The sequence below is a fragment of the Callorhinchus milii genome, unplaced genomic scaffold (assembly GCF_018977255.1).
Source record: "Callorhinchus milii isolate IMCB2004 unplaced genomic scaffold, IMCB_Cmil_1.0 Scaffold4, whole genome shotgun sequence".
Lineage (NCBI taxonomy): Eukaryota > Metazoa > Chordata > Chondrichthyes > Chimaeriformes > Callorhinchidae > Callorhinchus > Callorhinchus milii.
In genome coordinates, this window is record NW_024704745.1 from 23,325,789 (window position 1) to 23,341,480 (window position 15,692).

Here is a 15,692-nt window from a genome sequence, read left to right on the forward strand (position 1 = left end):
CACCCCCACCCCACCGCCCTCTCCTCTCCTCGCCTCTCCGCACACACACTTTTGTCACGGGGGGGGGGGGGGGAGTTGTTTAGGTGTCGCCAGCGGTTGACGCCGTTACTAAGGCAGTCGGTCGGTCGGTCAGTCAGTCAAGTCAGTCATTCGCCTGTGGTAATGGAGTCACTTCTGATTTCCTGCGCAACCGCCCAGTCTGTTGCTGCCTGTAACCACGCTCCGAGGGTGGGTTGTTGCACAGTCAGAGCTCGGTGGGTTGGCATTGGGAATTACACCGGTTCAAAGGGTGGGGGGGGGGAGTGGAGGGAGGAGAAGATGTCTGTCTGTGTGTGTGTGTGTGTGTGTGGGTGTTTGTGTGTGTGTTTAACTCCGCCTTTTCCGGTCAGGAAAGCGATGAACATTACAGGAGTGTTCGGGGAGGGAAGCGTTTGGCTGTGCTCGGCCTTCACTAACAAATGGCTGCAGCGGGAGCGACTGCCGTAATTTAATTTACATGGGGCGTCCAGTCCCCGCTGTGTGCCTCACGACGATCGCTCCGCCCTTCCCGCGCAGGATGGAGGATCCCGGGGCTCAGACTTGGATCAGCAGCTGAAAGCGTTGACTTGCAGATATTATTTGCAGAAAGTGACTTTGCCGCTGTCGTCATTTCAAACCCGTTCACCAATAGTGCTTTGCGTTTTCTGCCTGTAAACAGCGCGTGCGGCTCTCGTCTTATAAACCAAACCACACACTCCAGTGGGATTGTGGAAATAATGTCGAAATTGAAAGCCCCGCTTGCTCACTTGAGGTCCAGCACCAGCGCGACTGTTGCAAGATGTCTCTTTAGCTCCTTCAATGGTAGGCTTTTATCGGGGAAAAATATTGCTCGTGGAAACGAGTTGCTGTTGCGACCCAAATTGTTCTGTTGGTTTGATCATTTTTCTGTGAGACCCTGTTCGGCACACGCAGGACTGAAGAAAACCTGGCAAAAACCCAAAGGTCATGAAACAGACATAAAGGTGTACAACAGTCTCACCCGAACTAAAGAACCTTTCGTACTTGCCGATTCGAGAACAGCATCCTGGTACTGTCCCCTTAAATTACTTGCACTTTGCAACATTTTGTCTTGTCTGTTTGTCGATAGATATTACATGCATTTTTTTAAAAAATCAAAAAGAGTAGATTAAAGTCAGTGAACTACACTCTAGATTTTGGGAGAGAAAACGATGTGCCATGTCTCAAAACTTTGTTAGGTTAAGCACGAGTTCAGAAGGAACCCCTAGACATAAATCTAACTTTAAAAACTGCAGTAAATATGGAGACTTAAGGTGTTTATTAAAATAAATTATTAATTTTCTGTTGCAAGAGACATACAGATCAAGGTGGCAGTAAGGGTAATGTGTTTCTACTAAAATACGTTTTATTCTACACAAATATGTATTTATACAATAAAAATCTAAATTCCTTGGCTTCCTGACTAATTGCAAAAAAATCTGTTTAATAGATTAAAAATACTAATTATCGTTACAGTGTCCCTGGGATTGTTTAAATTGTTTTTTATTATAAAGAAGCTTGAATTTAATAGTTTTACAAAATACTCATCTTAATTTGTTTCCCCCTCCCCACCACGCACAGGTACAGCTGTGGACCAACAGTATATGACCATGCACACCTTGGGCATGCAAGGTAGGTGTGTTTATATGTAGTCAGTGGGGAAAATGTGATCAGATTTTATGAGTTCAAGCATTTCACTTCTCAGCTTGGGGTTTACAGCTTAGTTCAGGACCAGTGAAAATATGCACGTTGTTAGACAAGTGGGTGGATAATAATAATCCTTGCATTTGATATAACACCTTAATGTCGTTGAGAAGAGAAAGGCACAGGAATGTGGAAACATGTTTATAATACTTTAGGTTACAGTATCCAAAATAGTGACTCTAAAACCAGTTATAATTTGATGACTGGTTTCACCCTCTAACCGCTCCCCCTTGCTTACGTCATCCGTAGACATGGGGTAAATTTCCACATGTATGTGGATGATACCCAACTCTACCTCTCTGCCCTCACCTCAACTCAGGACTACTGGCGTCCTGACCGACTGCCTGTCCGATATCAAGTCCTGGACAAGAGCCAACGTTCTCCAACTCAACGTCAGCAAGACCGAGGTCCTCCTGACTGGCTCGCACCAGCGCCTCCGCACCTCAGGCACTGGTAGCATCAGCCTCCACAGCTGCACACTCAACCTCACTAAGCCAGTCAGGAACCTGGGTATCTTGTTTGACCCTGAACTGTCCTTTCTCCCCCACATCCTCGCCATGACCAGCACTGCCTACCACCACCTCCGCAACATTGCCAGACTGTGCCCCTGCCTCACCGCTCAGGCTACCGAAGCCCTCATCCATGTCTTTGTCACCTCAAGGCTGATTAAGGGAACTCACTCCTCATCGGCCTTCCCAACTCTTCCCTTCACAAGCTGCAGATCATCCAAAACTCTGCAGCTCGTGTACTCTCCGTGACCCCATCACTCCCACCTTCTCCTGACTCCACTGGCTCCCCATTCCCCAGAGGATCAAGTTCAAGATCCTCGTCCTCAACATCCATGGCCTTGCTCCCTCCTACCTCTGATCTGCTGACTCCCTACCAACCTGCCCGCTCCCTCCGTTTATCGGGCTCTGGCCTTCTCCATATCTCCCACTCTACCATCATTCTTTCTGCCCCCACACTCTGGAACTCCATCCCACGGTCCCTTTGCCTCGCTTTCTCCCTTGCCTCCTTCAAGGCCAGTCTTGATCCTTCTCTTTGACAGTGCCTTTGGTCTCCCTCCTACCTCTCTGCCTTCCCTCACCCCTACACTATCCCTCCCCCATGCTCGGGCCCCAACATCTGACTGTTCAGCGCTTTGGGACGTCCTCCCGATGTGAAAGGCGCTCTATAAATGTAATTTTGTTGTTGTTGTTGTTAGTTGCTCTATTCGAAGAATTTATATTCTTAACTTGTATATTCTTTGTTCTGTTCTGGAATGCTCCAATTCTCAGACACTCAAGATTCAGCTTTTCTTGATGTTTCAACAAGCTGCACTGTCACTGAACTGGCACTGCGGTTGGTTATCTACCTCTACTGCCTGTGTGTGACATCTTGCTGGATACTAAATAGGGCTCCCTGATGGGTCAGCCATAGAACTCAACATGGTGAACAATACTCAGTTTCACCAACCAGGAAGTTCCTGGGATTGATCCATGGTCTGTTTTAAGTTAGCTGTTCTTCATGAAACTCAAGCGCTCTGGGACTCTACTCTGCTTGAGGGGCACTATATAATTGCAAGTTGTTATTGTATCCAATCACAAGTCATTGGCTTCAGGAAGAGATTATTTTTGTTGGATAATGTGTTCGTTTGCAGTGGGGAGGAGAGAGATTCGGGCTCATAGCTACAAGTAGTTGGAATATCTGGTTAATGACAAAACTCCTACTGCTCCTCTCCCCCTCCACACCATCTTCAAGGGACCCTCCACCTGCTCCCCTCCCTTCTTTGGCTGTAGATTTGCACTATCTTCCTCTGAGAAGAAAGCATACACATTAAGTTCCCCATTGTTGACCCGATACCTTGCCTCAATGCAATCATTCCTCCGGTGTCTTTGCCGCACAATGTTGCCAGTGATCCCGAAAAAGTCCTGTGACGTACAACACAGAATGCCAAGCCTAGATCTATGCTGCATTTCAACGTGGTTCTCATGCCTCTCCACTCCACGATGATGCTGCCATTTCCAGACAATTAATATTGGGAATCTTCTGAGGATGGCCCAGTGTTTCTAACCCTTTTCAGATTCCTAAATGCCGCCATTTCCTGTTGAAAGTCCCATTTTTATGCAGGCTCCACACCCAGATGGCGGTAATTACCTTGTTGGTGTTGTTGAATTGAAGTCATTCTCTTTTTGAAAATTGCTTCTTATTGGCTATGGTCAGATTTTGACTGCCACAGACTAATGCGGAAGAAATATAATTTACACACATTAACATTTTGGTGCAATTTTTAAAATATTTCGTGCAACCCATAGAGTTCCAGTGATTTGAGTTTCATTCACAAAATATTTTGGTTGGTCTGAGGCATGTAATGTAAAAACAGTAAGTCATCTGGTACAGCAAATAATGTTCTCAGGATACAGTTTTTGGAATATTGTGAGTTATTATCATACAGTTGCCAATATTTGAAAGGCCCGATATTATTCATTGATTTAAGCATTACAGTATCCTGAGAACAACTGACCTGTTCTACTTTAGGATGATAGGTTTTGGTAGGAACTCAAACAAGTGCTCTCTTTTATGAAGATGGAAACACCACAAAAAGAAGAGCTGTATAAATGGCAACAAAAATATATTTGGTAACGGACCAATAGAAGGTGCACATCATATTTTGTGTTCTCCAATGGTTGCAAAATGCTTCCAATGAGACAATAAATATAATTATTCTCCAGAATCACCTGCACATGTAAAACTGACATAAAAATGTCCTTGGTTGTCACAAAGGCAAAACAGACAAAACTATATTAAGTTTGTCATGAGCTGTCTGATAGGGGATAAAAGCAGCACCCAGAACTGACCAGAATATTGTATTTATGCTTAATTAGCTGATATCAGCACTGCAATTTGCCTGAGTGTCCTGAGGTAGAAATGAAAATCCATAACGATTGCTGCTCCTATTTGCTGACCAGAAACATTTGCTGAAAATTGTTTAGAGTGGATATCAATTGAGGATAAGCTCTTTTGTCTCCTATGATATTACTCATTATCAGGGCTCATGCATGCGCCTAAGCGAGTTACTGGAGTCTACTGCTTTTAGGACCATAGTGAAAGTAAGAGAATTATAGGAAAGAAAAGTGGGTCATAGTTCCAATAGTGGGTGTATAAGTTATGGCAGGTGTTTACCTCTTGAATTAATTGAGTACATTGATTGACAGATAAATTTAATGACCCTCAATGTCTTGCTAGTAGATATTGGTTGATTTCATCTCGGGTTTGTTACCAAAATTGGTTACTTTTATAATAATAAATCCCATTCCTAGAATGGTTGAATGGGGAATTCCAGTAGAAATAAGAATTGCTTTTCTATAGATGTGTAAACAGATCACAACAAAATATGTTGTATCAGAAATTACACATTCAGAAATTTGTTTTTCAGTTGAAAACCTTCTAGAAATGCTATAATTAGCCAGGCATGTAATATGATTAATATCTGTATCTGTATCTCATGTGGGTGAACATTAGTCATAAATGACCAGTTAGCCAATTAGATTTCCTGTGGAGATTTTTTTNATGTCATAGGCATTCATCTTGAAACTTCTATATACAGTACTAGCTGTTGCAGTTGTACCTGTTGCAGTTGTATCCGTTGCAGCTATTTGCCACCAAAGAATCCAATATGGAATATAGATTTCAGTAATACCACTCACAAACCATTTAACATGCCATAAACACTGTGTGTACACCTTAAGCAAAGCTGCCATACATGTGCAATGAGCTTGTTTGGGTCATAACTCATGAAAGATAGAAGATCCTATGAAAGGGTCGTAGCTCATGAATGATAGAAGATCTTATCAAAGCTACACTAGAAGGGGTTTACGATGTTTACAATGTTTACGATGCAGGTCCTCAAGTTGTTGCAATGCAGCAGTGCTGTTCTTTGTTCTTCAGTTTCATTTAATCGGCCTTCATTTGTCTGGCATATTTATCATATGGTATCATATGGTATCACTATTTATCATTAGGCTTGATGTTCACGTTTTATCTTGTTCCCACCGCTTGGCTTCATCTGAGTATGTGCTGTGTGCGTATATACGTGTTCTGTGGCGCACGATACCACATCGTCACTGGGAGTCGGCATGGCCACCAGGTGTAACTGCAGTGCAAAACTGCGATAATGTGTGATCAGCTTGTTTAGGTCATAATTCATCAGTGATAGGAGTTGATATACCCATGACACTCCCAAATGCAAGGCCTTTCCGATGAGGTATAAATCGTGACACAATGTCAATCGGTTATAGAGATCTTGGCTGACACACAGACCGATATTGTCGTTTTATTAGTATAGAAGAGCAAGATAGATTTTCATGTTCTACAACCAATTGTTCTTTTCCTCTCTGTTCTGTTGAATGAATGATCTGAAATGGGTCAAAGATCTGAAGTGTCTTAAAGCTGCAATGCTACAACAACAACTTGAATTTATTCAGTGTACTTCACGCAGTGTACCTGTAGTACAAACCTATTTGGAAAATAGTTCAGAACGATTAGACCTTGGACAACTTTTCCAGCATGCAAAACATTGCTTAATGCAGTTTAATACAATAATAATAGAAGATGGACTATTTATTTGCTTTAATATTCAATCAACATACTCAAGGAACAACTAAATGTACATTAAGATTATGATGCTACCAGCTGAGCCAGGCTGGCACACAGTAGTGGCGAGATGTGTACTTCATTTATTTGAGCAGTTTGCAGAGCTAAAACGGGAGTCTTGTCCTTAATTGTTATGTTGCACAATGACGTTATCGTGCGTTCCATTCTTCCAATGTCATGGAACTCCCCGTTAGGAGTTATACACGTTGAGTTACTCTTTCACAACACAGGCTATATTACATATACATAACTTCAGATGCTTATTAGGGACTAAGATTTGTAAATGACTCGTAGGGTATTTTTAGTCAATTGCAAAATTAAAAATTTATTTCAAGAAAGTAAGGGGATATTCAGTGTAAAATTTACCACATAACTGCTGTTCTTGAATGTAACCATATGATTTATCATATTTCTAGTTTGGACTACATTAAAAATGGACAATTCCTGCATTTAGATATAATTAATGTAGGTGACATTGTAAAGAAAAGTAGAATTACTATCAGTTTTACTGTTGTGAAATCATTAATTTGCCTTGATTTAATAAGATGATTTCTGTTGTGGTACCCTATATTTAGCATTACCAGGGGTTCAGGCAGACAAGTGCATTTTGTTGGTTCACTGTTTTTATGTACTCACTACCTTTTATTGTTTGGATGTAAATCCACTTGAAGTATCTGTTTCACTGCCAGTAATAATGGGATAAGTTTTAGGATGTATATCACCATCGTCTTTGCCTGGAAGTGTCTCTCAGAAATTGGTATAATTTCATAGATTTCCATTCACAATTCCAACTGAATATTTGCTGTAGAGTCTCTATTCATACCTTTCAGCATTTAGTGAATCACTAGTGGGGGTGTGAAAGCTGCTTTCGGTTTCTAATCTCATACACCAACAGAGGATAATTTAGGACAGTGGGATAAACTGTAGGAACATTGAAAGTAATCCAAAATATTAAGAACCATTAAATAATTTATCTACATCCTCCTTACAGTGATTGATTTTGATGACTTTTGTATTCATTGTTTATTTTGTTTCAGTTGTAATACTTTACCATTCACTTTTATACTGTACAAAATACATGGTGTAGCTGGCCTGTGTTCCACTGCAGAAGGGGTTAAGCTAACCCAAGTGTTTTGTACATTTTTAATAATTTACAAGTCTTTTTTCATTGCTCCTGCAGTTTCACTTAGCTGTTGCTATGGACGAGTAGGCATGTTAAACGTCAATAATAAATCAGACTAAGTAAGTGAAGTTGCTGCCCCTTTCACTTAAATAACTCTTTCAAGTGTCTTAACACCAGGTGGTGTACATTAAAGATTATGATTTCCATACATCTGCAGGTGCAGATTACAAACTTAAAGCAGAGATTGTTTCTTGTGTTGTTAATACGCACTCCCCCCCCCCCCCCCCCCAACTACTTGAAGTACAGGATAACAAAGTCCTGCCACTCCCATGTTTTTTTTACACAGTGCACCATCCAACACCTGAAGCCTGTGGAAGAATGATGCTAATTGTATTTAGAAGTACTCAATTGTATTCAGTACAAGTGTTTAACTATATTTGGACATCAAGAGAAGCATTGTGAGTACCATCATTTTAATGGCAGATAATGATCTGTCACCATGTTTGGTGTGACATCTTCCGTAACATGGATGGAGTGATGAGGCTAAACGCATCTCTTGACAGCTTGATTCAGCTTATCCGTAGTCTTGTATTGCTGTTTTGTAATAAGGGGTAAGAGGACTTTGTGGATACCCTGTGCATTTGGCTTTGTTCAAAAGAATAACTAAACTGCAATAAACTCATTGTGTTTAACCTGTTCTTCACGTTTCTTTTAAAATTACAAAAAACTTTTAGACATTGTTGTAAACTGCCATTTTCCTATTGCATCTTCCAGTTACATGTTTAATTACATAGAATTATTCCTCTTCACCCCCCCCCCCCATATACTGTAGCCAGAATAGCCATTGTCGGAACAGTCGTGTAGCTTAGTGGTTAGATCACTCACTTCACAAGCAAGAGGACCTGGGTTTGATTCCTGGCAGGGCGAAACACTGGGCAAGTTTCCTGACTCCACTCCCCTCTGTTTACCTTGCAGTAAGTAGGAACCCGGTTTTAGTCAATTGGGGGATCACTTTTCCGTGGGTAAATAATTCCTTTAAAATAAATAAAAATAATTTGGTCATTCGTCCATGACTGTTTGTGCGACACTGCTGTGTGCAATTGGCTGCCCACAAAATATACAGTCAATTCATTTTACAGTATATTCCCTTGACGTGCTTTGAGACATCTCAAAGACGTGATAAGGCCTATTTCAAATGCAAGGATTATTATTATTTTATTAGAACGGATCATTGTAACAGTGTATTGGTTTATTGACTTATGTGGGTTTACTTTTAGTTGCATTCTTAATGAATTTTCTTAACTGATTTTCACCATAAACACCCAGAGTTGATTGGTTAAAAACTTAAATCCACCGTCCAGATTCTGACATGTTTTGGTTTTCAGATTAATGTGGGTATCACAATCTTTCAAGATTTTCCAAGCAAACACTGATCTCCACCAGAACCCCAGTAGCTAGAAGCACCGCAATTCTGTCAAAAAAAACTGTAACAGATGCACCAAATCTGTCCCCCACGAGCCTCCAATGCATGTGATACTGTACAGTGATTACTCAAAGCACCACCTTAAGAGCCAATTAAATCAGTGTAGTTCTCTGTGGATCTTGGTTTCACTAGGATCACCTGTCTTAAGGATAGAAACCACAATTGCACTCTGGAACATTGACTGAGTATATGCCTCAGGGAGAGTCCTGATGACCAGGACGAGGAGGACAGTTTCCAAGTTGGTTTCCTGGCTTGAATGTGTAAGATCCTCACCATTCTCCTTCTCTCTACTCAGTGGCTTTTAGGAACTCTGCATTAATGCTGTCTGTACAGTCTGCCTTAACATTAGTAAAATGCCGTAGTGCGGAGTCCACCTCCTCACAACAGATTAGGATATTGAGGGCTTTAATCTGTTCCACAACCCCACCAGCTCTTCCATCTTCCATGCAGAAGGATCTCTGCTACAGCCTTTTTGGTCAAAACTGGATGGAGAAGGATGCCTGTTCACATAACTTCATTTGTCATTTCGTGTACAAAACAAATGCTTTGAGACGTCTCGTGACATGATAAGGTGCTATATCAAATGTAAGGATTATTATCATTACAAAACAAGTGAGCAAATGCTACGATTTTTAAAGAAAGAAGTTGGATTTTGTTTATGCTGTTCGTTTATTTATGGAAAATGTACTAATGTTATTGTTTTTAAAACTGTTTGCTTAGCTCCTATGTTCGATTTGACATCGTCCGAAGAATATTAACCAAAGTGTTTGGCATTGACGTAGTCATGGTGATGGTTATCACGGATATTGATGACAAAATAATTCGAAGAGCAAATGAGGTGAATACAAGAGGTTTACAGACATGTTTAAATTTAAAATTGCAAAATTGAAATTTTTAACACTGATTCAGTTATATTTTCTGATTGCAGTTGAATGTTTCACCTGCTGTACTTGCTCGAATTTACGAAGAGGATTTCAAACAGGATATGACTTCTTTAAAGGTATAATTACTTGCAGTGCAGAGTGTACACTAAAATTGTTTTGATTCCTGCTTCCTGTTCCATGATTAAATTTAAAGTTGGGTTTAAAAGTATTCAGATTTATTTATGAAAATAACAGTATTTTGTTGCAAACTATCATCTGTAGTTGCATGAAGTACAATCTTACACTAGTGATATTGTTGTCTACTACAGTCAGACCTTATTACACTGCAACAAACCCTATACTGTACCTCTTAGAACTAAGTGTTTTTTGGTGTTTTACCCCGTGTGCTATAATTAGGAGGTAGTTAATGCTAACTTGATATAAACCACTAATTTGTGTCTCAATAGGATTATAATAATATTTCCTTCTAATTTTGAAGTAAATCAAAGTAATAATTGAAAAAGAAAGAAAGATTCTGGAACACAATTTAATAAGGTTTGAGAAAAGCTGTTCCACGTCTGTGGGTGTACAGTACTGTATATGCATTGCAGATGGATGTGATTTGTATGGATTAGTCTAATGCATAAATGAATCTTGTACACTTAATATGGGCCTCCCATAACAGTAGTTACATTTATTTTTTGAGTTAAGTATCCTTATGTTTTGCCTTTGCTTGTATTAGTCGCATCATTTGCCTAGCAGTAAGTAGGAACCCGGTTGTAAAGTTGTTTTTCTGGGTGTAATAATTCCTTAAAAATGTTTAAAAATATATATCGGTCGGTCACTCAATCCATGACTGTTTGTGGGACACTGCTGCGTTTCACCCACAAAATATACAGTCAATTCACTCTACAGTATATTCTGTGAAGAGCTTTGAGATGTCTTGAAGATGTGATAAGGCGCTATATCAAATGCAAGGATTATTATTATATGTTGAGCAATCATTAACATATAGTTATTGCAGAAGCAAATGACTTGTCTTTCCAGTAATGGTCATCCTCCAGTAGATAAATTGGAATTTTAGAATAAAGACACTCAATTAGTTTTTAAAAGGCATTCTACTCTTTCATCTTCCTCCCCCAAAACACTCTCTCCCCACTGCACCACAGAACATTTCCTATTGTTTGGAAACATCAACATTAATCCAATAGCCTGACCACTTTGAGTTTCTAGGTACCCAAAGAATCCTTTTTTTTTGCAGTTAAATTATCGTTCTTAAATGGTATCACTTTATCACTAAACACCAGAAGTTGCACAGACGCTGTTCAGGTTGAATTGCGGAGAGAAGGCTGGGTTTGAATAGCATGGAGGATGACTATTTAACAATTTTAGAGCTTTTCCTTGATTAATCATACAGCAGATAGAGTGGAACAGTGAGGTCTATGATGTAATATATTTTGTATGGGTATATAGAAGGATCAAAAATGGGCCTTTTTCTTGTTTTATGCTTTTCATATTATCGGTTCAGTGCTCTTTCCCTCACCTCCCCACCACCCTCATACGTTTATCTCCTCCCACCTCCCCTCCATGACTAGAGCAAAATTAGAAATTTCTACTGTAGGGAATCACTGATGTAAGCCACGTCTTATCAATCTACTAACTACATTAAGGTGAGAGAAGTGCATGCCTGGAATGGAACACTTTCTGTTTTCTAACTCTCACTGTCAGCATTAAGCACTCTCAGGTCTGCCACATCATGAGTTGTACTACATTTATACAGCTGATGCTGCATTAAGATTTTCATGGGACTGACTCCAAAGATGCTCACAGCACCATTACAACCTTGACTGGTGGCTTGAATGGAGGTCCCCTGGTATGTTTAATTTTTACCTCTTTTTTTTTACCTCTTTCCTTAGTTTTTTCGTTTTCAGTTTCTGTCCCGTGTTTTCTTATATCATTTCTGTTCAGCACTTTTCCATACTTTCTTCTTTTGAACCCATTTTTGAAGGGTGGGGGGAGATATTCGCTTGAATCTGTGATTGAAGGAATAGTTTGTTGACCAGTATAAGCGCTTATTCTGCTGTGGAGAATGATTGTTGTGTTTGCACTGATGCCTGGAAGGATCTCTCAGGAGGGATGCTAAGGTTCTTAAGATCCTTAAAAAACGAGCACCGTTGAAATCCATTAACCTCAAGCTTCTGTCATTTTTCCATGAATATAGATACAAACAACAGTAATTTGATCTCATTTGAGTGTTATTCCTGTAAAAAGTGTAAATTTACAGCCTGTCCGACTCCAAAGAACGTGGCAGACCTATGTATACAGTGAATTATTGTGAAATAGTCTAGAAATGGAAATACAAAGCTAGTTTTAAGTCTTCCAGCTTTCAAATACAGTATGTTTAGTGATCTGAATGCCTAGAAAAGATAATTTCAGGATAAAATGTTCCTTTGATGTCTAAGTCGTGTATAGAAGTTGCAGCAATAATAATAATCTTGCATTTGATATAACACCTTGTCAGTCTTTGAGACGTCTCGAAGCACTTCAGGGAATATAAAGTGAATCGACTGTATATTTAGTGGGCAAAACGCAGCAGCTAATGGTGCGCAGCAGTGTCCCACAAACAGTCACGGATTGATTGACCAAATTATTACAAATAAGATAGTGACTTGGTTTAATCAAAACATAAACTATTTTCAATATTTTTTGTGCAGGTCCTTCCACCTACAGTTTATATGAGAGTGACTGACAACATTCCCAAGATTGTAGACTATATAGATAAAATAATTTATAATGGAAATGCTTATGCCACTTCCACAGGTGAGTTTACCTCAAACATCAACTGGAAACTCTCGAGTACAACACAGTTGTGAGTTTAGAAGTTTCTTTTAGCTAAAATTTGATTTACTGCTATTTTGCATGTGTGAATTTATTTGTGCATGTGCCATTATTTGTTTCATATTAGGATAGACAAGCTGAGGTGGGGAATATTTTGTAGCTCCATTGAACTGTGCTGAGAAAATTAATCTGATTTGAAGTTGAGAACTTTATTAAACGTCTGAATGGCTTCCTATGCTGAAATGTTTTATTCTCAACACAGTACGTTTGCAAATAGGGACTGAATTGGTAAGCAATTCTGATAAAGCAAGATATTAATTTTAGTTTGCAACTGTTAATCTGGGAGGGTCTTGGAGTAAACTTCCTAGTGACAGTATGAGTGAAGGTGAACAGACTAAAGTTTTCACAGAGCGCAGTGAATATGTAAAATAGATGATCTTTTCTGTCCTTGTATATGTCTGTATGTTCCTATGTTCGAGTTAGAATAGATTTTTAAAAAGGTAGCTTGAGGTGTATGGTTAAAACAGACTCGTAACAAGTGATGGTTTGGTGGAGTATTTGTTCTCCATTAGGAATATTAAGGTCAGTGTTTTAGCGCTCAATAGAGCATACTCTAGTGGCTAAGTAGGAAATTACAGTGATGATTGCATATATGTGTGTGTGTGTCAACCATTGCCTTTTTTATTTTAGGAAATGTTTACTTTGATATACAGTCTATTGGCAGTCGCTATGGGAAGTTGATTGGGGTGTCTGCTGACTTTGTTGGAGAGCCAGGTATGTCTTTATAATCCTGTTATTGGCTTGCACCCACTTTAGGAAATGAGAACAGACACTTACTGTAAGGTTCTGTGCCTTGCAACAGATTGCTGATTAAAGGTTAAATTCAAATAATTCAATAATATAATAATGCTTGCATTTGATATAGTGCCTTTCACATCGAGAGGATATCTTAAAGTGCTAGACAGGATTTACTGTGTTGTGTAGCTCCTGCATTGTTTTTGTAGATGAACGTGGAAGCCAATTGTAGTAGCAATATCCCCAAAACAGCCGTAAAGTGAAATAATGTCTTATCCAAAGGATGGCAGCCCTGACAATTAGCACTGTATTGGGAGTGTCAACTTAACCTAACTTCAATCTCCCAAAATGGGGCTTGTGACTCAGAGGTGGAAGAGCTACCAACTGAGCCAGACTGACCCCTAATTCGCACTAATATGAGAGAAATCTATGTAATAGATTTAACATTCACATGTCTGTTTTAAATTACTAGTAGTGATACAGTAAAACTTACCTATGTCTTATCTTCATAAATTGTATAATCACCTAAGTCGTACATTCACCCAGTATTCTATCAAAACCACTTAGAATTTCTTTGCCCTACTAGTATTAATCCCTTCTTAAATCACAACCCTCCATTGCTCCCGCACTTACCGGCTGCATTCAGTTGCGGGAAATGATGTTCAAAACAAGTAACTGTGACTATGGTCAAAACTCTCAAACACCTGCTCCTTTCCTTTCTGTTCAGTAATTCATTTTTATGAAGTGTTTCAAGATACTCATCTTATGTGAAAGGTGCTCTTATAAATGCATGTTATTGCATGCTGTTTATACTTTATCCTGAGTGCAAAGTGTTTAATCATACCTATAGGTTCTGTTGGTTAAGGTTAAACTTCATTCAATAGTAATGAAGTCTCTTTCCAATGGGCTTGAGGTGAGGTAAGTGTTGTAAGATACTGAAGAGAATTATACGTTTATAAGGATCACAACAGCCCTGAGATTGCGATTTTATATATTTTTTAAAAATGTTTTCAAAACAAAACTATCACGAAATATCTATAAATGTAATTTTGTTTGTTTTTTATTTATAGGAGTCAGTGATAAAAAAGATGCCAGGGACTTTGCCCTTTGGAAAGCATCTAAACCACAGGAACCATTTTGGGAGTCTCCATGGGGGAGGGGAAGGCCTGGCTGGCACATTGAGTGTTCAACTGTTGCAAGGTTTAATATGCTTGTTTCTTGGTGAATCAGTATAAACCGATCTGGAAGTGGCATTATTTATAGAGAATTCATACTTTTAATACTGAACTACATGTCCAAGGATAGTTTTCATGTTCACATCTAATGGATTAATTATTATCCCTATTATCTTAGTAATTGTGCTATGATCATACATAATTTACAATTCATGTCTTCCACTGTCAAAACATCTATCAACCACATGATACTGGCAAATAAGGGTGAAATGGAGTAAACACTGCTACCACCACCATACAATGTACATCATATAACACAAATATGGTCATACAAGAGTGATTGAAGACATGATTTTTTTATTCATACGGTTTATTTTTGATTTTGACACACTTTGTTAACATTTTGTTAAGCACTGAATAGATACTGGTATTCGTTTTATGATTGAGTACAATGGGCATTTTACCAGTGAACAAGGTTAAAACAAACGACTTGGATACTTCAGAAAAAAAAATTGTGTCATTTGCAGCTCTGTGTTTGGAAACAAACTGGACATCCATTCAGGTGGCATAGACTTGGCCTTTCCACACCACGAGAATGAGATTGCGCAGTGTGAAGCCTACCATCAGTGTGAGCAATGGGGAAACTACTTTTTACACTCAGGTATGGCACTGCAGTTATGGCACTGCAGCAAGAAACATTATTAACAGTAACATTATTAACAGTTCTGACAAAAGGTCTTTGACCTGAAACGTTAAATAATTTTCCTCTCTCCATGGATGCTGCCTGCCTTGCTGCATGTTCCTAGCGACTTCTGTGTTTCCAGATTTCCAGCATCTGCAGTGCTTTGCCTTTTTTTATTAATAGTAACGTTATTGTTTTACATTCATGCTTGTTAACTAACTGATGGATGATAAAAATGAATTTCTACGGGTTCAGAAATGGAGATATGTTTGCACCAAAACTTTTTGAAGTTTCAATCTGGATTTTGCAAAGTAAGAGATTGGATTTTATCATTGTTTTATCAACTTTTATTTAAATATAA

General features: G+C 39.1%; 1 protein-coding gene across 2 annotated transcripts in view; it reads left to right on the top strand.

Annotated features, from left to right (window-relative positions):
- The first annotated feature begins 336 nt into the window (after positions 1-336).
- The window catches only part of cars2 (cysteinyl-tRNA synthetase 2, mitochondrial), a 31,919-nt gene continuing 16,563 nt past the window's right edge, over positions 337-15,692 (top strand). The window contains exons 1-8 of one of the 2 annotated variants that reach the window (XM_042333955.1): positions 337-1,066; positions 1,618-1,668; positions 9,699-9,816; positions 9,907-9,978; positions 12,556-12,661; positions 13,370-13,453; positions 14,545-14,674; positions 15,177-15,310. In XM_042333955.1, the coding sequence (XP_042189889.1) occupies positions 756-1,066; positions 1,618-1,668; positions 9,699-9,816; positions 9,907-9,978; positions 12,556-12,661; positions 13,370-13,453; positions 14,545-14,674; positions 15,177-15,310 (1,006 nt within the window). In that variant the 5' untranslated portion in view covers positions 337-755. Of the gene's footprint in view, positions 1,067-1,617; positions 1,669-9,541; positions 9,564-9,698; positions 9,817-9,906; positions 9,979-12,555; positions 12,662-13,369; positions 13,454-14,544; positions 14,675-15,176; positions 15,311-15,692 lie in introns of those variants that run through there. The other variant, XM_042333956.1, reaches the window with a different exon arrangement.